The sequence below is a fragment of the Anomaloglossus baeobatrachus genome, chromosome 9 (genome assembly GCF_048569485.1).
Source record: "Anomaloglossus baeobatrachus isolate aAnoBae1 chromosome 9, aAnoBae1.hap1, whole genome shotgun sequence".
In the NCBI taxonomy this organism is placed as follows: Eukaryota; Metazoa; Chordata; class Amphibia; order Anura; family Aromobatidae; genus Anomaloglossus; species Anomaloglossus baeobatrachus.
Genome location: NC_134361.1, coordinates 110,635,410 through 110,661,097, shown reverse-complemented (window position 1 = coordinate 110,661,097; position 25,688 = coordinate 110,635,410). Strand labels below are relative to the sequence as shown.

At 46.6% G+C, this 25,688-nt stretch overlaps 1 protein-coding gene across 1 annotated transcript in view; it reads left to right on the top strand.

The window, feature by feature from the left end:
• GUCY2F (guanylate cyclase 2F, retinal) overlaps positions 1-25,688 on the top strand; it is a 142,085-nt gene that overhangs the window by 59,515 nt on the left and 56,882 nt on the right. The window contains exons 5-10 of the mRNA XM_075322706.1: positions 870-966; positions 1,647-1,790; positions 5,186-5,266; positions 5,354-5,530; positions 11,451-11,607; positions 16,520-16,669. Of these exons, the coding sequence (XP_075178821.1) occupies positions 870-966; positions 1,647-1,790; positions 5,186-5,266; positions 5,354-5,530; positions 11,451-11,607; positions 16,520-16,669 (806 nt within the window). The remainder of the gene's footprint in view (positions 1-869; positions 967-1,646; positions 1,791-5,185; positions 5,267-5,353; positions 5,531-11,450; positions 11,608-16,519; positions 16,670-25,688) is intronic.

Below are 25,688 nucleotides of genomic sequence, written 5' to 3'. Positions count from 1 at the left end.
TCAAGGTTCTCTGGTCTGATGAGACCAAGATCGAGATCTTTGGTGCCAACCACACACGTGACGTTTGGAGACTGGATGGCACTGCATACGACCCCAAGAATACCATCCGTACAGTCAAGCATGGTGGTGGCAGCATCATGCTGTGGGGCTGTTTCTCAGCCAAGGGGCCTGGCCATCTGGTCCGCATCCATGGGAAGATGGATAGCACGGCCTACCTGGAGATTTTGGCCAAGAACCTCCGCTCCTCCATCAAGGATCTTAAGATGGGTCGTCATTTCATCTTCCAACAAGACAACGACCCAAAGCACACAGCCAAGAAAACCAAGGCCTGGTTCAAGAGGTAAAAAAATCAAGGTGTTGCAGTGGCCTAGTCAGTCTCCTGACCTTAACCCAATTGAAAACTTGTGGAAGGAGCTCAAGATTAAAGTCCACATGAGACACCCAAAGAACCTAGATAACTTGGAGAAGATCTGCATGGAGGAGTGGGCCAAGATAACTCCAGAGACCTGTCCCGGCCTGATCAGGTCTTATAAAAGACAATTATTAGCTGTAATTACAAACAAGGGTTATTCCACAAAATATTAAACCTAGGGGTTGAATAATAATTGACCCACACTTTTATGTTGAAAATTTATTAAAATTTAACTGAGCAACATAACTGGTTGGTTTGTAAGATTTATGCATCTGTTAATAAATCCTGCTCTTGTTTGAAGTTTGCAGGCTCTAACTTATTTGCATCTTATCAAACCTGCTGAATCTGCAGGGGGTTGAAGACTACTTGTAGGCACTGTAACTCATTTTAGATTATTTTCATTATCATAATCCAGCCTAAATCGTAATCAAGTAACCTACATGTGTTTATTTTTAAGGCGTCGAATTAATAAAATTAAAATGGTTAGAGGACCAAACAAAATTCTTTTGACGCTGGACGATGTCACTTTCATTAATCCACAAATTAGCATTAAGGTACGTAAAACATTCTATCAAAGTACAAAAATATTCACACTTTAATGGTGAAATGTTGTATAGTTTAATCATTTTAAATCAGAATTGATTTATATACACCACACACAAATAGTTAGGGATATTTGACTTTTGGGTGAAATTTATGGAAAATGTAAAACTACAGTGATATTTTATCATGAAAGTTGGACATTTCCGTAGATCAATGGTTATTTCCTCATCTCAAACAATATTTTGTAACTGCAAAAGAATACACCAACAGAACCACCACAAGTACTTAAAGGAAACCAACCAGCAGGATTTTCATATATATAGTAAAGCCAGTGCTATACTGTCACTAGGATGCTGAATGTAATCATACCTTTTGTTCTGAGATTGGAGGTTTTATTTCAGAAATATATGTAAGTAATGTTCCAGCAATGCACTGCTATTTGATTGACAGGTGCAACAGAAAGGGAATATGTGGGTCGGGTCTTGCTATCTATTCCCGCCCCTGTCTGTCTGTTTGCACTGGAATTAACTTCTATGACGTTGACAGGGGGAGGAAGGCCAGGCAGGCAGACAAGGGCGGAAATAGATAGCAACACTGGCTTTACCTTTTATATGAAATTGGATTTTCTTTGTTTTTTATATTCTTGTTAGTGTCATTTAATGGTAATACGAATAATATCCTTTTTTATTAGAGAACGAGCAATGATGGAAGTCGTACCAGTGACAGTGGACATGTTATATCAGATATCAGAAGTATGAAGTCACCAATGAGGTCTGCATCTGCTAAAAGTCTCACTCCAGCTACTTATGAAAATTCTAATGTTGCGGTTTATGAGGTAAATTACATTTCCTAATAACCATGGCCAGACTGGGACTCACAAGCAGAGCTAGCACACAAATCCCAACAGCCTGTTGGAGTGAAGCTGGCAGGCAGTAGTGGCTCAGGGGTTACCAGGCCACAGCACGGCCGGGGGTTAACCCCATGGCTCCCACTCTTTGCTCCAAGTGAACGGGGGTTACTGTGCCTTTCACACTGCGTCTCATTCTTCCTCTGAGTCAAAAAAGGCACAATATGGAGTTCTTCTTAACCAACCACATTTTCCTTGTAACAGTCTTAACATTCAGGGCACCGGTATTGGTCCCATTGGAGTACCTTCTATTCTTTATGGTAACGGAAAATTTTGCGGCCAGTCACGTCCCTTGTACTTGGGCTTCCGAGCCCCCTCATCCTCTCCCTCATCTTCATTAAACTGGCAGTATCATAAAATCCTCTCAGGGGTCCGTCTCCCACCCATAGGGATGGCATACGCCGTGACGGGGATCTCTGTGGACGGCGTTCCTCTGGTCCGGTTGGTCAGGTCCTACTCCTACTCCTGAGGAGCCCACTGACCTTCAGCCTGGAGAGGGGATTCTTCGGGTGTGCGTATGTAACCAGGGGGTGCCACCATTCTGGCCATCTGGACTCTACCCTCCTGGGACGTGGTTAGGTCAGCCCAGCTCTCACCAGGGCCCCAGGTGTCTGGCTGTCGGAATATGTGCACATGTACCTGCCCATTGAATGACATGGGCAAAACGAAGAGACAATTAAGGACTAGAATCAGTGAACACCTGGGAGATGTAAGGAATAAGAGGGATACCCCCATCGCCCGCCATGTGAATAGCTGTCATGGTGGGGATGTGGAATCCCTTTCATTTAGAACAATTGAGACAATTCCGAGATCAATAAGAAGAGGTGACTGGGACAAAACCATCATACAAAGAGAGACACGATGGATTTTTTGGCTACAATTGACCCACCCTAAAGGGCTAAATGAGCAGCTCAGTTTTGTGAGCTTTATTTGAGATTAATTATCACACAGAAATTTTTCCAGCGCCATCCCTGTCAATCAGGAAAGTTGGACGGCTAACGTGGCCAGAAGGAGGAAAAGTAGCAGAAAATGATCACGCCCATCTGACTAGATAAGATAATTAGCATACCTGGCGGTCAGATTTTATAAAGTTATTTCAGGGGTCTACAAGTTTAGTCAGGAACAAGGTGCATCTTCATAGAATACAGCCCAGGAGCTGCAGAAGGTGATACTTTGTTTAATAGTGAAAAAACTGGTGACAGGTTCCCTTTAAAGAAAAAATTGGCTGCCATATTTTTGACAAAAGCAAAACTTCTTTAAAAGATACAACAAAAACCTTGGTGTTCTTTTTTAGTTGACTTCAAGCCAACAACACTTAAGCTGAGACTACAAGGTGACTGTAGCCACAACACCAATCATATGTCCAAAGCTCACATTATGCTGCTGCCACAATGGTTTAGAACAGTGATGGCCAACCTTTTGAGCTTGGTGTGTCAAAATTCGTAAAAAAACGAGCATAACTCGAGTGGTATGTCACTTCTCGAAAAATCCATAATTTTGTGATATTTGCAGCTCTAATAACAAAAAGTTATCTGATAATGACTGCTGGGGGGAAGGGGAGAGGAGACGATTATCTGTTCTCCCAATCCCCCCAGAAATCATTATCTCCTATCCCACTCCCCCCCAGCAGTCATGTCCTCTGTAGTAATGTGTTCATCCTTGTCTACTGTCAAACAATGACATCACCTGCGGCAGCTGCCTTTGGGGACGTTCTGCAGAGAGTTCCTGTGCGCGGCGGCAGAAATAAAAAATCTGAAGTAAAGGGCAGATGGCTGCGTCCCCAGCATAGGGCTGTGATCATCAGGGGGCCTGCAGGCCGCAAGAAGTTCAGGGGCCCCGTGGGTGGATAATGAGGGGGACTGTGTATAGTATCACACTGGTGAAATTATACACAAGGGGTCTGTATGTAGTATATGTATAATGTAAGTGCATAGGTAATACAGTGATCACCAGTGACATTATACACAGGGGCTCTGTAGATAGTATATGTATAGTGTAAGTGCATAGGTAGTACAGTGATACAGTGATCACCAGTGATGTTATACACAGGGGCTCTGTAGATAGTATATGTATAGTGTAAGTGCACAGGTAATAATCTAATGGATGCAACAATTTTGGGTGGCTGCAGGTTGCTATTTTTAGGTTAGGTGGGCTCAATAACCACGGGCCTCTCCAGCCTGAGAATACCAGCTTCCAGCTATCTGCTTTATCTTGGCTGGGTATCAAAATTGGGGGGACCGCACACCATTTTTTAAAATGATTTATTTAAATAATTTAAAAAAAGCTGCACGGGGTCCCCTGTATTTTGATACACAGTCAAGATAACGCACACAGCTGGGGGCAGCAGCCTGTACCTGTCTGCTTTATCTGCGCTGGGTATCAAAATACAGGGGATCCTATGCCATTTTTTTCCAATTATTTATTTATTTTTTAATGTCCCAACCAATCACAGATGCCGGCACGCCGGCAGTCTGACTGCAACCAATCACAGATTCTGTCACAGGGGGAGGGTGGGGGAAGCAGTGAATATGCATAAGAGCTAATGAGCGGACCCGGAAGGAGTGTGACAGACGCATGGGAGACTTAATAAGTATAATTCTCCCGATTTGCAGACCCCTAACCCTTAGTAGTACTATTTTACAGCACACATGTTCGGGTCCCCATAAACTTATATGGGGTTCAGTGTCCGTGCTGATGTTTGGGTTCAAGTCCAGTCCCGAATTGGACTCTTTTTTTTTTAAGTCCGGACCCTCCGAACCCTATCATCTGCGGGTTTGCCCATCTCTAGTGTTTACTAAAGTGGCTTCTGATTGAATAACTACCTTACCTTAAACCTGCCTGTTCTTGAACTGTTAATAACACATTTGAGCATAAAGAGAAGTAGATACATTTTCATTTTTGCTTTTTTTGATTTAACGAAACACAGATGAGAAACAATGTAGTATGTATTTTTTATTTCTGCCATTATTTCCTAGATGAAACTTCCCAAATAAAAACACAAAAATATATCAGCTCCACTTTAGAACTAAATGAGTGGATGAATGCACTTTGGTACTAAATGTAAAAAACCAACATGTAAATATAAAATGAATGAAATGTAAAGGAGTACATTGCTACTCTGTAAATCCTACGCAGAACACAGCCTACATGTGCTGTACATTTAAAAAAAGGGAATTTGATAAAACATGAAAATTATTTTGGATATATAATTTTTTCTTAAAAAAATCACAAATTCAATATATTGTTCAAAATGTTACTTCCTAAAGTAAATGTTATGTAGCACATCATATGATATGAATGGATCTGTTTTTCTATCTTCTAAGGGTGATTGGGTATGGATGAAAAAATTCCCTTCTGGCGATTTTGGAGACCTAAAACCGGGAACAAGTGACGTTTTTGAAATGGTATGTCAGATATTTGTAGCTGTGTTTTTCTGTTCCTGTTACTATATTGCACTCTTATTGTACTATTTGGTTTACCCCTGTGGACAGATGAAGGATATGCGTCATGAAAATGTCAACCCATTCCTAGGTTTCTTCCTTGACTGTGGGGTTTTCGCTATTGTCACAGAGTTTTGTTCCAGGGGCAGTTTAGAGGATCTCCTCCGAAATGAGGACGTTAAACTTGATTGGATGTTCAAGTCCTCTCTTCTATTGGATCTGATCAAGGTGAGCAAAGCACCATGAGAAATTTGTATGAGACTTTGTAGGTTCAAAAGATAAAATAAATTATCATTTTTTTTTTTATACTAAATAACATGTTACCCGCCATTGTTTTATACTCTACACAGCGAAAAGTTTAGAGACTGATGCAAATTCGGTTTTCACAAAATTTGAGGCTTTGGCATTTTTAGATCTGGTAGTGTTTCTGTGGTTACTAAAGTACAAATATCAGCATTTCATACGTTTTTAAACTTGTATTGACAAATACATCATGTTTATGGAAATATCAATATTTACAGTGTTGTTCCTTATTATGCACATCACAGCTTTTTCTGAAAAGTTACCTGAATGGAAGTTACACTTTAATTAAGGCCCTCTTCACACATCCATATAGGGCCCCTGACCTGAACTTAACAGCCTCATAGCCATACATTTGGCTGACGAATTTGGTTAGGCAACCCACGGCTGGTCCATGGATTGTGGTGTGTTCTTTGACCACGACACATGGTCATATGCATCTGGCATAAGTCCGAATATATCAGAAAGATTTTGCTATGCTGAAACCTCAAACATAAGAGGCTTATTAATAACTAGAAGGTGGCCCGATTCTACGCATCGGGTATTCTAGAATTTACGTATTGTGTAGTTCATGTATGATTTTTGTTATATATATATATATATATATATATATATATAGATGTTGTTGTGTGTAGTTACCAAGTGTTTGTGTAGGGCGCTGTACATGTTCTGGGTGTTGTCTGGGTGTGATGGGGGGTGAGAGCGGTGTTGTTTGTGTGTTGCGTTGTTTGTGGAGCGCTGTGTGTCTGTAGCGTTGTGTGTGTGTTGCGCGGTTTGTGTGTGTGTGGTGTGTTTTGGGGGGAGGTATGTTTTGTGCAATGTGTGTGTTGTGCGGTATGTGCGTATATTTGTGTGTGCAGCGTTGTCTGTGTGTGGGTGTCTGTGTAGGGCAGTTGTTTGTGGTTCCCAGTGTGTGTGTGTGGTGTGTTGTGCAGTGCGCGCGCGTGTGTGTGTTGGGGGGAGGTGTGCACTTCCCATCGTGCTCCATCCCCCATGCAGCGCACTCCCAAACGTGCTCCATCCGCCATGCAGCGCACTCCCCATCGTGCTCCATCCCCCATGCTGCGCACTCCCAAACGTGCTCCATCCGCCATGCTGCGCACTCCCCATCGTGCTCCATCCCCCATGCTGCGTACTCCCAAACGTGCTCCATCCGCCATGCTGCGCACTCCCAAACGTGCTCCATCCGCCATGCTGCGCACTCCCAAACGTGCTCCATCTGCCATACTCCGCACTCCCGATCGTGCTCCATCCGCCATGCAGCGCACTCCCTATCGTGCTCCATCCCCCATGCTGCGCACTCCCAAACGTGCTCCATCCGCCATGCTGCGCACTCCCAAACGTGCTCCATCCGCCATGCTGCGCACTCCCAAACGTGCTCCATCCGCCATACTCCGCACTCCCCATCGTGCTCCATCCCCCATGCAGCGCACTCACCATCGTGCTCCATCCCCTATGCTGCGCACCCCCCATCGTGCTCCATCTCCCATGCTGCGCACTCCCAAACGTGCTGCATCTGCCATGCTGCGCACTCCCAAACGTGGTCCATCCGCCATGCTGCGCACTCCCAAACATGCTCCATCCGCCATACTCCGCACTCCCCATCGTGCTGCATCCCCCATGCTGCGCACTCCCAAACGTGCTCCATCCGCCATGCTGCGCACTCCCAAACATGCTCCATCCCCTATGCTGCGCACCCCCCATCGTGCTCCATCTCCCATCCTGCGCACTCCCAAACGTGCTCCATCCGCCATGCTGCGCACTCCCAATCGTGCTCCATCCGCCATGCTGCGCACTCCCAAACGTGCTCCATCCGCCATGCTGCGCATTCACAAACGTGCTCCATCCGCCATGCTGCGCACTCGCAAACGTGCTCCATCCGCGATGCTGCGCACTCCCAAACGTGCTCCATCCGCCATGCTGCGCACTCCCAAACGTGCTCCATCCGCCATGCTGCGCACTCCCAAACGTGCTCCATCCGCCATGCTGCGCACTCCCAAACGTGCTCCATCCGCCATGCTGTGCACTCCCAAACGTGCTCCATCCGCCATGCTGCGCACTCCCAAACGTGCTCCATCCGCCATGCTGCGCCAGCATCAGCCTCTCTACCCGCAGCATCAGCCTCTCTGCCCGCAGCATCAGCCTCTCTCCTCCCAGCATCAGCCTCTCTCCCCGCAGCATCAGCCTCTCTGTCCCCAGCATCAGCCTCTCTGTCCCCAGCATCAGTCTCTCTGTCCCCAGCATCAGCCTCTCTGTCCCCAGCATCAGCCTCTCTGTCCCCAGCATCAGCCTCTCTGTCCCCAGCATCAGCCTCTCTGTCCCCAGCATCAGCCTCTCTGTCCCCAGCATCAGCCTCTCTGTCCCCAGCATCAGCCTCTCTGTCCCCAGCATCAGCCCCTCTGTCCCCAGCATCAGCCTCTCTCATCCCAGCATCAGCCTCTCTGTCCCCAGCATCAGCCTCTCCATCCCAGCCTTCCCCAGGATCAGCCTCTCTCATCCCAGCATCAGCCTCTCTGTCCCCAGCATCAGCCTCTCTGTCCCCAGCATCAGCCTCTCTGTCCCCAGCATCAGCCTCTCTGTCCCCAGCATCAGCCTCTCTGTCCGCAGCATCAGCCTCTCTCATCCCAGCATCAGCCTCTCTCATCCCAGCATCAGCCTCTCTGTCCCCAGCATCAGCCTCCCCATCCCAGCCTTCCCCAGGATCAGCCTCTCTCCTCCCAGCCTCCTCCAGCACGCCATGCTCCTCTGCCGACACTCACAGATCCGATCGCATACACTCACACACACCGACACACACCCGATTGCATACACTCACACACACCCGATCGCATACACTCACGCACACACACATTGACGATATTGCACATACGCGCTCATACTCACAACATCCGGAGATACCACATGCTTCTGGCCATGTGATCCTCCGGCAGGTCCTGGAAGGTCACAACAGCACAGTATCGAGGCCGAGAAGCAAGCGATATCGCCGGATGCTGTGAGTGTGTGGATGCGATGTGTGTGAGGTGTGTGTGAGGTGTTTGTGAGAGTGAGTGTGATCTGATGTGTGTGTATGTGTGTGTGTGTGCTGTTATGTGTGTGCGTGTGGATCTTCCGCCGCTGCAGGACCTTGATGTGCTGGTAACTATTCTAGCATGGTTACCAACGTATCCCGTCCCCCGCTCGCACGGGAGCCCACTCCAGCATACGGCGGCAAGGCCAGCAATGCGAGGGTAAGTGTCGGCTGGGTTGGCGTACGCTGATGTGGGCTCCCGTTGGGGGGGGTGGGGTGGGAGTACAGTACTCACCTGGGAGCCGTGACCGTGTCAGTTCCGGGAATGCGCAGGGGGGGGCGCCAGAGCTAGCGTGCATTGCGTGAGGGGGGCGGGGCGTGGCGTGGCCGAGTTGCCAATGCCTGCAGGGTGCCGGGGCAAGAGGCCAATCTGTGGGGGGGCGGAGCCTGGGCGAGTGGCTGGCCAATCCGTGTGGGGGCGCAGCCTGGGCGAGCGGCCAATCCGTGTGGGGGGGCGGGGCCATGGCGAGCCCAGCGGCCAATCAGCTTTGTGTCACCGTAAGGACACAATGTCACCGGAAGGACACAATTTTGGAGCATGACAGACAGACAGACAGACAGACAGAATAAGGCAATTATATATATAGATATGAGTTTTAACAGAAAACTGTAGAGTATTGCACCTAGGACGGAGTAATCCTTTTGCTGCATATACATTAAATGGTCTAATAGAAGAATACTCAGGACTACAGAACAGGAGAAGGACTTGGGGTTTCTGGTTGCAAGTAAGCTGAGCAGCAGCACTCAATGTCAAGCAGCAGCTGCTAAAGAAAACAAGATATTATCGTGTATAAAAAGAGTGATTAGATTCCGTGATCCCAACGTATTGTTACCCCTATATAAATCACTTGTAAGGCCACATCTGGAATATAGGATCCAGTTTTGAGCATTATTCAACCCCTAGGTTTAATATTTTGTGGAATAACTCTTGTTTGCAATTACAGCTAATAATCGTCTTTTATAAGACCTGATCAGGCCGGCACAGGTCTCTGGAGTTAACTTGGCCCACTCCTCCATGCAGATCTTCTCCAAGTTATCTAGGTTCTTTGGGTGTCATGTGGACTTTAATCTTGAGCTCCTTCCACAAGTTTTCAATTGGGTTAAGGTCAGGAGACTGACTAGGCCACTGTAACACCTTGATTTTTTCCCTCTTGAACCAGGCCTTGGTTTTCTTGGCTGTGTGCTTTGGGTCGTTGTCTTGTTGGAAGATGAAATGACGACCCATCTTAAGATCCTTGATGGAGGAGCGGAGGTTCTTGGCCAAAATCTCCAGGTAGGCCATGCTATCCATCTTCCCATGGATGCGGACCAGATGGCCAGGCCCCTTGGCTCAGAAACAGCCCCACAGCATGATGCTGCCACCACCATGCTTGACTGTAGGGATGGTATTCTTGGGGTCGTATGCAGTGCCATCCAGTCTCCAAACGTCACGTGTGTGGTTGGCACCAAAGATCTCGATCTTGGTCTCATCAGACCAGAGAACCTTGAACCAGTCTGTCTCAGAGTCCTCCAAGTGATCATGAGCAAACTGTAGACGAGCCTTGACATGACGCTTTGAAAGTAAAGGTACCTTACGGGCTCATCTGGAACGGAGACCATTGCGGTGGAGTACATTACTTATGGTATTGACTGAAACCAATGTCCCCACTGCCATGAGATCTTCCCGGAGCTCCTTCCTTGTTGTCCTTGGGTTAGCCTTGACTCTTCGGACAAGCCTGGCCTCGGCACGGGTGGAAACTTTCAAAGGCTGTCCAGGCCGTGGAAGGCTAACAGTAGTTCCATAAGCCTTCCACTTCCGGATGATGCTCCCAACAGTGGAGACAGGTAGGCCCAACTCCTTGGAAAGGGTTTTGTACCCCTTGCCAGCCTTGTGACCCTCCACGATCTTGTCTCTGATGGCCTTGGAATGCTCCTTTGTCTTTCCCATGTTGACCAAGTATGAGTGCTGTTCACAAGTTTGGGGAGGGTCTTAATTAGTCAGAAAAGGCTGGAAAAAGAGATAATTAATCCAAACATGTGAAGCTCATTGTTCTTTGTGCCTGAAATACTTCTTAATACTTTAGGGGAACCAAACAGAATTCTGGTGGTTTGAGGGGTTGAATAATAAATGACCCTCTGAATAAACTTTTCACAATTTAAAAAAAATAAATAAAAAAAGAAATAACATTCTTTTTTGCTGCAGTGCATTTCACACTTCCAGGCTGATCTACAGTCCAAATGTCACAATGCCAAGTTAATTCCGAATGTGTAAACCTGCTAAATCTGCAGGGGGTTGAATACTACTTGTAGGCACTGTATATATAAATACATGTGTGGTCAATATAAAGGACTTGCAAATGACTTATTCTTTCCAAAGACAATACTAAGACCAGAGGGCATACACTGCGAGTGGAAGAAAATAGATTTTGACAGCTAAATAGGAAAGGGTTCTTTACAGTTAGAGCAGTCAGAATGTGGAATACCCTACCACAAGAGGTAGTAATGGTAGATACTATAACAGCTTTTAAAAAAGGGCTGGATGAGTTCCTCAGTACACACAACATTGTTGGTTATAGAGAATTTAGTGACAAAATATATATTTGGTGCAGGAAGGTTGAACTAGATGGACCTAGGTCTTTTTTCAACCTAAGTAACTATGTAACTATGTAAGATAGAGACCAAGTTTTGGAGAAGTTTTTTGTTGGTTATAATTTGTCTTTCTAGTTGATAATGGTGATACACATTTCTTATGTTGTATTTAGTAAATAAATCAATGTGTTTCTACTCATATGTTGTATCCAGGGCATGAAATATTTGCACCACAGAAAATTTGTTCATGGTCGACTCAAGTCTCGAAACTGTGTTGTAGATGGACGTTTTGTTTTAAAAGTGACCGATTATGGTTATAATGAAGTTTTGCAAGCTCAGAAGATTGCTCATGAAGAACCCTCTGCACTTGGTAAATATAATAATTATACTAAAATAATATGTAAAGAAATCTAACCAAAATATATTCATTACTGACTTCTAAAAGAGGAACTGTTATCATTCCTGACATGACTGCATTAGTAAAAACTACTATTCTCCATGTAATAAAATTCTTGCACATCCTTATCTAGAACAATGCATAGCATTGTTCCTCTGTTTTTCTTTCTGAATATTTATGCATAAATTGGCAACTATATGTTACCATTCTGCATGTCCAGAGTGTACAGATAGTCTAGTATTATCAGCACTGCCAAAGAAAGTGTATGGAGCCGAAACAGCACAGCCCCATAGACTATGCAGCTTAGTTTCCATTGCACTGTGCATTAAGATGGTCTGCTACAGTTATGTGTACGGTTTTCTAGTTCTGTATACTGCAAATTTTCCTTGGCCATGGCTCCAGGTTTCAGATCAGCAGTGGGGGTGATAGGTGTTGGGCTCCCACTGATCTAATGTTGATGACCTATCCTTGACCTATATTTTTGTCCCAGACCACCACTTTAAGTACAAACTAAAGGAAATGTGCCATTTATGAGTTCCTATTGAAGTAAATATGCTTGTATAGATTGTCTTTCACTACTCTAGGTTCAGGAAAAAATATTCTGATTAAAGCCTTTTTTTGATTTGAAGAGCTATTGTAATCTTATTCTGGAAAAGGTAGCTGGAAAAATACCAAAAGTGCTTTTTCTGTGTCTCTCCTCCTTCCAAAGGGAATGAGGTGAGTTGGAGTAGTGCACAGCCTGTTCGTTAAGGTATGGTCATGATGGTAATGAAGTGACAGGGAATCGGGACTCCTAAACTGACCCTCAGGCTAGGGGAGCCCCTAACTGTCCGTCATCCCAGATGTACGCCTGATAGTGGTGAGGTCTGGACCCCCAGCGTAACCCTAAGGCGGGCTTTGCACGCTGCGACATCGGTAACAATGTGTTACCGATGCTGCAGCGATAGTCCCGCCCCCGTCGCACGTGCAATATCTAGTGAAAGCTGCCGTAGCGATTATTATCGCTACGGCAGTTTCATACGCACATACCTGCCGTGCGATGTCCCTCTGGCCGGCGACCCGCCTCCTTCCTAAGGGGGCGGGTCGTGCGGCGTCACAGCGACGTCACACGGCAGGCGGCCAATTGAAGTGAAGGGGCGGAGATGAGCAGGATGTAAACATCCCGCCCACCTCCGTCCTTCTCATTGCAGCCGGCGGCAGGTAAGGTGAAGTTCCTCGCTCCTGCGGCTTTACACACAGCGATGTGTGCTGCCGCAGGAGCGAGGAACAACATCGCACCTGTCGCTGCACCGGCATTATGGAAATGTCGGAGGCTGCAGCGATGATACGATAACGACGTTTTTGCGCTTGTTCATCGTATCAAAAAGGATTTGCACGTTGCGATATCGACTGCGACGCCGGATGTGCGTCACTTTCGATTTGACCCCATCGACATCGCACGTGCAATGTCGCAACGTGCAAAGCCGCCCTTACTCTTGAGAAGCCTTGGTCTTATACCCTCTCAGTCCCACCCCAGGAGGGGGTTGGGACTGGAGTGACAAATCCCCAATAACATGAGTATCTCCACTACACACCACGATAGCATACAGCAGTGCTCCAGCAGCTGAATCACCAAGCACCAAGACCGGTATCGCTTTCACTATATTCGACATGGAGGAGCAGGATCCACCATCTTTTAAAGGGTGGAGGCGGCTGTGATATGTCTTCAGTAACTTGTGACCCCAGCAGCAATTCACAGGCAGGAATTAACACCTGCCAGACCGATCACCAGCGAGAACAAAACTGGTTGACACCTAGCTCTGACTAAACAACACAGAAGCACCCGGTGGTGTGTCAGCCTCTGCAGTGTGAACAGAGTCTGAAGTCGTCATGACACCTGGTGCATATAGAGCAGCATACCGCATGACAGGTAGCATGACAGGTACAGTTGAAACTCTAAAAAGACACATCTGCAGATTTTTCCCACTATGTGACATGAAATAAGAATAAACATTTCCCGTTTTAGGTCAATTAGGAACCAAAATTAGTTATATTTGCCAATTGTCAGAATAATGAGAGAGAGAATGTTATAAGGCATTTTTATTACTTTCTGAAAAGTCAAAAGTTTACATACACTAAAGGGGGCTTTACACGCTGCGACATCGCTAATGCGGAGTCGTTGGGGTCACGGAATGTGTGACGCACATCCGGCCGCATTAGCGATGTTGCTGTGTGTGACACCGATGATCGATTTTGCATCGTTGCAAAAACGTGCAAAATCGCTCATCGGTGACATGAGAGTCCATTCTCGATTATCGTTACTGCAGCAGTAACGATGTAGTTCGTCGCTCCAGCGGCAGCACACATCGCTATGTGTGACGCCGCAGGATCGAGGAACCTCTCCTTACCTGCCTCCCGGCCGCTATGAGGGAGGAAGGAGGTGGGCGGGATGTTACGTCCACTCATCTCCGCCCCTCCGCTTCTATTGGGCGGCCGCTCAGTGACGTCGCTGTGACGCCGCACGGACAGCCCCCTTAGAAAGGAGGCGGTTCGCCGGTCACAGCGACGTCGCCGGGCAGGTAAGTATGTGTGACGGGTCTGCGCGATGTTGTGCGGCACGGGCAGCGATTTGCCCGTGTCGCAAAACAGATGGGGGCGGGTACCCACGCTCGCGATATCGGGACCGATATCGCAGCGTGTAAAGTAGCCTTTAGAGTACTATACCTTTAAACAATATGGGACGGCCCATATGATGATGTCATGTATTTGGAGGTTTCTGACAGGTTTATTGGCAACATCTGAGTTAATTAGAGAAACACCTGTGGATGTATTTTAATGGACACCTGAAACACACTGCTTCTTTGTGTAGTATTATGGGAAAGTCAAAAGAAATCAGACAAGATCTGAGGAAGAGAATTATGGATAGGCACAAATCTGGATCATCCTTGGATACAATTTCCAGAAACCTGCAGGTGCCATGTTCATTTGTATAAACAATTATACGCAAGTACAAACAAGATGGGAATGTCCAGCCATCATACTGCTCAGGAAGGAGACGGGTTCTGTGTACCAGAGATGAACGTGCTTTGGTCAGACATGTGCATATCAACCCAAGAAGAAAAGCAAAAGACCTTGTGACGATGCTGGTGGAAGCTGGTAAGATTGTGTCATTACCTACAGTGAAACGAGTACTGTATCAACATGAGCTAAAAGGCCACTGCTAGGAAGAAACCATGACTCCAAAAGAAGCATAAAAAAAGCCAGATTAATGTTTGCAAATGCACACAGGAACAAAGACCTTAATGTTTGGAGACATGTCCTGTGGTCTGATGAAATTGAAATTAAACTGTTTGGCCATAATAACCAGGAAAAAGGGAAAAGTGTTGAAGCCTGAGAACACCATCCTAACTGTGTAATAAGAGGGTGGCACCATCATGTTGTGGGGTTGTTTTACTGCAGGAGGGACTGGTGCACTTCAAAAAATAGATGGCATCATAAGGAAAGACGATTATGTGGCAATACTGAAGCATCATCTTTAGATCAGCCAGGAACTTAAAGCTTGAGCAGAAATGGGTCTTCCAAATGGCCCTAAGCATACTGCCAAACTGGTTACAAAGTGGCTTAAGGATAACAAAGTCAATGTTTTGGAGTGGCCATCACAAAACCCTGATCTCCAACCTATTGAAAATTTATGGGCAAAGCTGAAAAAGGCCAGTGTGAGCAAGACGACCTACAAACATGGCTCAGTTACACCAGTCCTGTCAGGAGGAATGGGCCCAAATTCCTACCTGCTATTGTGGGAAGCTTGTGGACAGAGATCCAAAACGTTTGACCCAAGTCATACAGTTTAAGAGCAGTGGTACCAAACACTAATGAAATGTATGTAAACTTTTGACTTTGCAGAAAGTAATAAAAATGCCTTAAAACATTCTCTCTCTATCATTATTCTGGCATTTGGCAAAAATAAATAATTTTGGTTCCTAATTGACCTAAAAAGAGGAAGGGTTTATTCTGATTTCATGTCAGATAGTGAGAAAAACATGCAGATGTGTCTTTTTAAAGAGTGTATGTAAACTTCTGGTTTCAACTGTATATAGTAATTTTCTATGTACACTCTCATACTGTAATTTTTAAAACTATATAAACAAATATCAAAATATTTTAAAATGCTAATCAGCTCTGTTTAAACTCTGATCATGTAGTGAAATATTGTTCTAATAAACCAAGAAGATTTTCAGACACAATTGTCAGGATACAGAGAAAATTCTACAAACAACTTCTACTCAAATACAGAATTTGTGAATAGGAGCAGTATGGCTAGTATAGCAAGCACAAAAGAATAATATACATGGTAGAGTAGCCAGAAAAAAGCTATTCCTGCGTCAAAGTCACAAAATTTCCAACATAACTATCATAAGCTAAGTCAACCCAACAATGTCTGCATCAGAAATAATGAAGTGGTTATTACAATCTCCTGATATCACCATCATTGGGTAGAAAACAAACATGCATGCTTAACAACAAAACGATTTATAACATCTGGAAAGTTTTTTCCAAAAGGAATCGGCAACTTTATCATGTGAGTTAATAAACTAACTTGTTCACAACTATCACAAAAAATAATAGTCATTGGCAAAAATTGAGGCAATACATTAGAAGAACTAAGGCTTTGCATACTTTAAAACCTGGCAATTTTGTAATTTATGACTGTGGATGGTTTAATAATTTGAGTATTCTGTGATACATCATAATTTAATCTGGAGCATATTTAAAATGATAGAAATGTGTTTCCCCTGATCGCTCATGTTTCTTTGAAAATGGCCAAAACTATATATTGTGTCTACACATACAAAGCAATTTGATTGACTTCTAACTAAATTTTTTTTATATGGTCATACTTTTGCAGAGTTACTGTGGACAGCACCGGAGCTACTGAGAGATCCACATGCAGATTTACATGGAACTTTCACAGGAGATGTTTATAGCTTTTCCATAATTATGCAAGAGGTAGTGGTGCGTGGACCCCCATTTTGTACTTTGGAGCAAACTCCTGAAGGTAAATGTAACACATCGGGGTTGAGGGGTTCCGTCGCTGGGCCGGGGTTGCAGATCCTCTGCGTCGTCACGGGCTGGCCTGGTCCGGTTTCGTGACCCCGAGGTATACAGGAGGGAGGGAAGGCGGTGGATGGGAGGAAGGATAGAGGATGGGGGTAGTAGTGACGGTGAGTAAAGTCTTTTTAGATCGTGACGCCACCTGTGGTCTGCGGCCAGAGATGGGCCGCTGCTGCGGGTGTTGCTCTCCGGAGCTGATGGTGAAGGTTGCATCCATGATGGTGTAACTCCCCACTAGAGATGAGCAATGTTCGAGGCTCGAAGTTCACCAATTTCATGTTCGAGTGATTTTGGGGGTGTTCGAGACGTTCGACAAACTCGAGCTTTTTGCTAAATGCTCGAGAGTTCGAATTACGTTCGAGAAGGGTTCGAGCACCAAAAACGTGGCTTTTCACAGTAAGGCTATGTGCACACGTTGCTGTCTGCATGCGTCCTGCGTCCCCAGCACAATCCCTCTCTCTTTCCTACTCACCGATCACGGGCGTTTCGCTGCACGGCTGTCACAAATCTCCAGCGGCATTTCCTCTTTTGAAAATGGCTGCTGCTTCATTATTCAATTAGTTATTCCGTGCTTTCCCCGCCCACCAGCGCCCATGATTGGTTGCAGTCAGACACGCCCCCACGATGAGTGACAGCTGTCTCACTGCAACCAATCACAGCCGCCGGCGGGCAGGTCTATATCGTGCAGTAAAATAATTAAATAAATAATAAATAAAAAAAAATGCGGTTCCCCCATATTTGATACCAGCCAGGATAAAGCTGCATGGCTGGAGGCTGGTATTGTCAGGATGAAGAGCTCCACGTTATGGGGAGCCCACCACCCTAACAATATCACCCAGCAGCCACCCGGAATTGCCGCATCCATTAGATGCGACAGTCCCGGGACTCCACCCAGCTCATCCCGAATTGCCCTGGTGCGGTGGCAATCGGGGTAATAATGAGTTAATCATGCCAGGCGTTTCCCCGAGATACCTTCCATGATTAAACTGTAAGTGAAAGTAAATAAACACACACAACGAAAAATCCTTTATTTGGAATAAAAGACAAAAAACACCTCATTTACCTCTTTAAAAACAACAATCCAGGTCCAAAGTAATCCACACGACACTGTTAGATCTGCTACATGAAGATGCAGGGAGCGATCTGTGCCCTCTCCACATAGCACCTGAACTGAACCGCGCTGTAATCTGAGACTTCAGTCTGCAATGCAGAAGTCAAGATTACCAAATCTGCCTATGTTTTTCATTAGAGCCAGTAGCTCAATGGTTAGAGCGCTCGATTCATTAGGTCACGAGTTCTAGTCCTGGTAAAAAATGTAATTTATTTTAAATTAGAATTATTTATTTATAAGTATAATTTAATTTAATTAGGCACTGAGGGGAGGAGCCGGACATCAGCTGTGAGCCACACCTCTAAAATCGGAGCAGTTCACGGAATGAGGCTGCATTGCTCTCTCTCTCTCTCTTTGTCTCTCTCAGTCTCTCAGTCTCAGTCAAATTCAAATTCAAATTCAATTCAAATTCAAATATGCTTTATTGGCAGGACCAAAATACAATAGTGTTGCCAAAGCAAGAGAAATACAGTAAGTGTGGTGGGAGGGGATCAGGGTTATGGGGAGTTTGGGGCACAATTTGGGCTCTGAAAGTCCAATTAGGGGTCTTATGTTCCCCTCAGCTTATGACATGTGGTGACGTATTGGGCGGCGATCTCCACCATTGATTCCTCTTCCCCCAGTAGGAAGCGGAGTTTCATGTCCTCGTCCATGGATGGAAAGTCTGGGGTATGGGTGGTACATTTCTGGAAGTGGGAGGCCCTCACTGCTGAGTATTTGTCACAGTGCAGCAGGAAGTGCGCCTCGTCCTCCAGAGCCCCCTGCTGGCAGTGCTGGCATTGTCTCTTCTCTCACGGCTTGTATGTCTGTCGGTGCCGCCCTGTTTCCACCTCTAGGCTGTGGGCACTCAGTCTGTACAGGCTCAGAGTCTGCCTATCTTTGGGGTGGCGTAACCTTTCCAGATATGGGGCCAGAGTGTAGTCCCTCCGCAGTGACTGGTAGATGGTGAGTTTCTGGGAGTTCTCTAATTCACTCTTCCAGTCCTCTATGTATTGCATCTTGCAGCTCTCTGAGATCTCTTTTATTTGGGCTTTTTTCAGGTTGTGTTGCTGACTTTGGCTGTACTGGCTGCCGCAGTTCCTGGCTTGCTCTGGGCTCTGGCTCATCAGGGCTTTATGATGGTAGGAGCTGGGGTTGCTGTTCTGTATGTGCCCCTGGTGTGATAGCGCCCTCTTGTGTATACTGAACCATAAGGGGGATCGGCCCAGCTCTGCCCGACAGGCTATGTTTGAGGTGCTGCGATGGACTTGGAGGAGATATTTACAGAACTCCATGTGGAAGACTTCAGTTGGGCTGGAATCCCACTTTGTGTGGTCTGGGTAGGTCACTGGGCCCCATACCTCGCTGCCATATAGCAGTATAGGGGTGATGACGCTGTCAAATATCTTGAGCCAGACTCTCACAGGTGGTTTGAGGTGGTACAGTTGTCTTCTGATGGCGTAGAAGGTTCTGCACGCTTTTCCTTTCAGGGCTTCTGATGCTTGCTTGAGGCTCCCGTTATTGCTTAGCTCCAGACCAAGGTAGGTATAGCTGCTGGTTTTCTCCAGCGTGGTGTCATTTAATGTGAAGGAGGGAGAGTTTATTTTATTCTGGTTCCTCTTCTGAAACACCATGACTTTGGTCTTCTTTTGGTTGATGGGAAGCGCCCATGTGGTGCTGAATGTTTCCAGTACTGCCAGGCTATCTTGGAGGCCTTTCTCGGTTGGGGAGAGTAGCAGGAGGTCGTCTGCGTGCAGCAGGAACTTCACCTCTCGGTCATGCAGACTGAGGCCTGGAGTGGGGGAGGACTCTAGAGCTGTTGCTAGTCCATTTATATAGATGTTGAATAGAGTTGGACTCAGGCTGCAGCCTTGTCTGACCCCACGGCCCTGTCGGAAGAAAGCCGTCCTCTTCCCGTTCACCTTCACGCTGCACCGGTTCTCAGTGTATGTGCTCTTGATCACGTCATAGGTTCTGCCACCTATTCCACTTTCCAGAAGTTTCAGGAACAGGCCTGGATGTCAAACTGAGTCAAATGCCTTTTTGAAGTCCACGAAACATGCAAATATTTTCCCCTGTTTTTTGCCGTGGACGTGGGTCTTGATGAGGCTTTGCAGGGTGTAAATGTGGTCCGTGGTGCGGTGGTTTGGCATGAAACCAGCTTGGCTTCTGCTGAGGATGTCACCCTGGGTGAGGAAGGCGATAATACTTTTATTAATGATGCTGTTAAACAGTTTTTCCAGAATGCTGTTGACACAGATCCCTCTGTAGTTTGCTGGGTCATATCGGTCTCTCTCTCAGTCTCTCTCTGTCTTATTCTCTCTCTCTTTTTTTCTCTCTCTCTTTTTCTCAGTCTCTCTTTTTCTCTTTTTCCCTCTCTCTCTCTCCTCTCACTCTTCTCTCGCTCTCTTCTCTCTCTCTCCTCTCTCTCTTTTCTCTCTCTCCTCTCTCTCTCTGTCTCTCTCAGTCTCTCTCTCTCTGTCTCTCTTTTTCTCTCTCTCTTTTTCTCAGTCTCTTTTTCTCTTTTTCCCTCCCTCTCTCTCTCCTCTCTCTCTCTCTTGCTCTCTCTTCTCTCTCTCCTCTCTTTCTTGTCTCTCTCTCTCCTCTCTCTCCTCTCTCTATTCTCTCTCTCCTCTCTCTCTTTTCTCTCTCTCTTCTCTCTCCTCTATCTCTTCTCTCTCTTTTCTCTCTCTGTTCTTTCTCTCTCTCTCTCAGTCCTGGCGATGATCAGCTGATACGGTCACCTGACGGAATCAGCTGACACTATAAGTCGAGCGGTGAGGCCGGCTTTTTACCGCCCGGCCGGCTAAACTATCAGCTGATGCTGTCGGACAGGAGTCTGCACAGAAGTGTGTAGTTTTTTTTTTTGCACTGATGCATCATCTGATTGTATAAAAGCCATTTATACAATCAACTGCTGTGTCATGTGATTCAGGCCCTTGAATCTGACATATCATCTGATTGCTTTGCCTTCCAGCAAACTGATCAGATGATATTGGATCCGGATTGGATGGCGCGGGACTCTTGACCCAGGATTACTGCGGAGGGGGGTTCTTTATTTCAGTAAAGATGGAGTCACTAATTGTGTTGTGTTTTATTTCTAATATTAATATTTTTCTGTGTGTTGTGTTTTTTTATCTGTACTAGAAATTCATGGTGGCCATGTCTAATATTGGCATGACACCATGAAATTCGGGCTTAGGGACAATTGATAATATACAGCTAGCCCTAACCCCATTATTACCCAGCGAGCCACCCATCACCAGGGCAGCTGGAAGAGTTGGATACAGCGCCAGAAGATGGAGCTTCTATGAAAGTGCCCTTTTCTGGGGCGGCTGCGGACTGCAATTCGCAGCAGGGGTGTCCAGAAAGCTTGGGCACCCTGAGCTGCGGATTCCAATCCCCAGCTGCCTAGTTGTACCTGGCTGGACACAAAAATTGGGCGAAGCCCACGTAATTTGTTTCTTAATCATTTCATGAAATAATTAAAAAAAAAGGGCTTCCCTATATTTTTGGTTCCCAGCCGGGTACAAATAGGCAGCTGGGGGTTGGGGCAGCCCGTAGCTGCCTGCTGTACCTGGCTAGCATACAAAAACATGGCAAAGCCCACGTAATTTTTTTGGGGGGGGTAAAAAAACTCCTGCATACAGTCCTGGATGGAGTATGCTGAGCCTTGTAGTTCTGCAGCTGCTGTCTGTCTGTATGGAGGAGAGCAGACAGCAGCTGCAGAACTATAAGGCTCAGCATGATCCATTCACTAGTGTATGCAGGAGAGCAGACAGCAGCTGCAGAACTACAAGACTCAGCATACTCCATCCAGGACTGTATGCAGGAGTTTTTTGCCCACCAAAAAAATGACGTAGGCTTCGCCATATTTTTGTGTGCTAGCCAGGTACAGGAGGCAGGTATGGCTGCCCCCAAGCCCCAGCTGCCTATTTGTACCCGGCTGGGAACTAAAAAAATAGGGAAGCCCTTTTTTTAATTATTTCATGAGTTTCATGAAATAATTAAAAAAAAAATCGACATGAGCTTTGCCCCATTCTTGTGTCCAGCCAGGTACAACTAGGCAGCTGGGGATTGGAATCCGCAGCACAGGTTAGCCCGAGCTTTCTGGGCCCCTCTGCTGTGAATTGCAATCCGCAGCCGCCCCAGAAAATGGCGCTTTCATAGAAGCGCCATCATCTGGCGCTGTATCCAACTCTTCCAGCTGCCCTGAAGCCGGGTGGCTCGCTGGGTAATAATGAGTTAATACTAGCTTTGTTTTACTAGCTAGTATTAAGCCAGAGATTCTTAATGTCAGGCAAGTTTGACCCCGCCATTAAGAATCTCTAATAAAGGGTTAAAAAAAAGACACCACACAGAGAAAAAATACTTTAATAGAAATACACAGACACTTAGAGACTCCATGTTTATTACTCCCTGTCAGCCCTCCACGATCCATGGTCTTCTGTCTTCTTTCTCCTTCAACCCATGCAGCTCTGCTACATCAGACAGCGCTGCATGGGAGGAAGACGCTGCTGCTCCCTGTGCAGTCTATTTACTCAGTGAAAGTGAGCAGAGGCTGCAGGCTGTAAGCGGTGACGTCACCGCTGACAAGCGGTTACCATAGCAATGGCGCTCCGATCACGTGATTCCCAGTGCCGTTGCGGTCTGTAAGCAGTAACGTCACCACTGACAGGCAGGTTACCATAGCAACGGTGCTCCGATCATGTGACTCCCGGTGCTGTTATTTACCGGGTGTGACAGCTAGTCCCTGCATGTGGGCTGTAAAGAGCGCACACATGCAGGAACGTGGAGTCGACCATGTGTCAGAGCATTTCGCCAGTACACAGACATGCTGGAACGGCGCGAACCGGAGAGATGCACTGACAGGACCTAGGATGATGTCATAGCCATGTGGCCAGTCTGTAGCCAATGAGATAATAGACACGTGACTGGTCACATGCTATTTTGACTTCATGATAGGTCCTATCATCAGTGCTGGTTACCGGGAGGACGCAGCGATTATCGGAAGGAAAAGCGGCGGGAGACAGAGTGCAGGACGCGTCGCGGGGACCTATAAGTGTAATGGCAATGTTTATTAACTGTATGTGTACATTTATAATGTGTTTTTATGTGTTTGTGTTTGCCTCCCATTGTTTTCAATGGGGTTTGAGAGGTTCGTCGAACGGTTCGTTGACCCGAACTCGAACGGGGCCTCCGTTCGACGAACCGAACCGAACTCGAGCCTTCAGAGGTTCGCTCATCTCTACTCCCCACAGGCAAAGCTGGCTTACCCTGGGGAGGATGATGAAGAACGGACGGGGGTGGTGGTAGTCCCCGTTGGCGCCGCAGCGCTGGGCGACGGCGCTGGCAAAGGAGAGGCAGAGACAGGGGCTTCAGTTCCAGGTCTTTTCTTCACTGGTAGTTCAGGCGCTGCCCCAGAATACCGCTGCCACGATGGGCTCCAGCCGATCCCAAATCCGTGGAAGGTTAGGTCCATTGTGTCAGCCTATGGGCCCTTCCTCCTTTGATGCGCTAATTATTGGATCCCCGTGGCGTGAAACACTTGGGGATCCTGGTGTCAGTAAAGTGTCCCGTCCTGTATGCTGATAGCGTGGTTTCGCTGCACGGCTGGTCGAAGACCTCAGCCCCGGATCCTATAAGCTATTTGGCTCCAGGAATGATGGGACAGGTCCGGTGACTTTTCTAGCCTGTTCCCGCGCCCCTTGCAGAGTTGGTACCCAACTTGAAGTATGTCTGCCCTAGGGTTCTGTACCCCGACAGCGCTGATCCTGTGGAAGGAGCTGCCTGCTTCTCCCCAGCAACCATGTTGAAACGTCTTGGCCCACAGAGCTCTGTTCGGCGTCTGTAGCTGTTCTCTCTTAGTTGTGTTGTTTGTTGGAAGCTGTTGCCCCCAGTCGCTGCTACCGGCTGGTTCACTACTGTCACTAGGTCAACCTGCTTTTCCCACTGTGTGCTCCTGACTCCCCCTAGTGATTGATTCTCACTGACCCTGAGTCCCGGTTCCAGTGGATCGGGAGCCCCTAGTGTGGTGGCGTCCTTTAAACCCAACCTCTGTGGTAACCCCCTTCTGTGACCCCACCCTGGCCCGGTCCCCATTGGGTAGAGCAAACCACTGTTTATGTATGTGTAGGTTGGTGGAACCGGTGCCGACCTTCCTTGGACCCGGGATAAGTACCATACGTTAACAGAGATGCAGTACCCTGTGACACCTGAAGCCCCAGGGGCGCCACATAAATACATTTTAAATAACACATTGATGGTAACTTTTGTTCATCATGTAATGTTTCAAAGTTTTATATAGTTAGTGATTGGCTAACTTTTAATATTGTACATCCAATGTTAACTGTTCACCTCTTAGTCACTCACATTTTCCAGTAATGATCATTTAAGGGACTCTGTCAGCAGGTATTTAGACCCCAAAGTAATTTTATAACTATAAAGTACTTTTAATAATGATTACTTACATACCTTTATATTGCAAATCTGTGTCTCCATTGTATCAAAATCGGCAAATTCTTATGCAAATAAGCTTGCAAATGCAGAATGTTAGTCTGTACTTAGAGCTCTCTGACTTTTCCATCCTCTTTCCTCTCCCGTCACAATTTGTCTGCCAGTGATTGACAGGTCACTCTTGTTTGTGACCTGTTCCTCCTTGCCAACATCTCATGCAGACGGTGCATGTGCATTAACATCCTGATGACATTGCAAGAGCTGGAATACTTATGCTTGTGCAAGATGTCAGCCTCTCTGACCTGCTCCCCCAGCCAATATATCACATAGGCGCCCTCATTCCTAAGAGAGGCGCATGTGCAGATGGATAGTCCAGCTCTCTCAAAGTCATCTGGACATTACTGCACAAGTGCCACCCCTGAAATGACAATGCCTATGTAATATGTCGGCTGGGTGGAGTTGGTCACAATATATAAACCTGACAGAATGCCTCCTGCACTGAATAATCGGAATAAAACCTAATATATACAGTGGAACCTTGGTTAACGAGAACAATCCGTTCTGGGAGTGGCTTGTTAACCAAGTTACTCGTTCAGCAAAGCAAGATTTCCCATAGGAAATCATTGCAATGCAGACAATTCGTTCCATGACTTGTTAAATGCCCCATCCTGGTCCCCTATTGTGCCATTCCACACACGAACAAACACACACAAACATGCACAAACACGCACAAACACACATATTATGCTCAGCTTACCTTCCATTCCATCGCCGGCCTCCTGGAACTTGCAGTTCGCCGGTACAGGATGTGTATCAGGTAACCATCGCGACGAGGGAGGAACTTCCGCTGCCAGAGCGCTGACGTCAAAGGCAGGAGCCGCTTGCCTCTGATTGGCCAGTGCACTGCCTTTGAGTAGCGGATGACAGTTCCTCCCTCGTCGCGATGGTTGCCGATACATACACATCCTGCAGCGGCGAACTACAAGAATCGGGAGGCCGGCGATGGAACGGAAGGTATACATATTATGCTCACCTTACCTTCCGTTCCATCGCCGGTCTCATGGATCATGCAGTTCGCTGGTACAGGATGTGTATCGGCTAACCATCGCGACGAGGGAGGAACTGCCGCTGCCAGAGCAAGTTCCTCCCTCGTCGCGATGGTTGCCGATACACATGCTGTACCGGCAAACTACAAGAACCAGGAGGCCGGCAATGGAACGGAAGGAAAGGTGAGCATAATACAGTCAGGGCCAGAAATATTTAGACAGTGACACAAGTTTTGTTATTTTAGCTGTTTACAAAAACATGTTCAGAAATACAATTATATATATAATATGGGCTGAAAGTGCACACTCCCAGCTGCAATATGAGAGTTTTCACATCAAAATCTGAGAAAGGGTTTAGGAATCATAGCTCT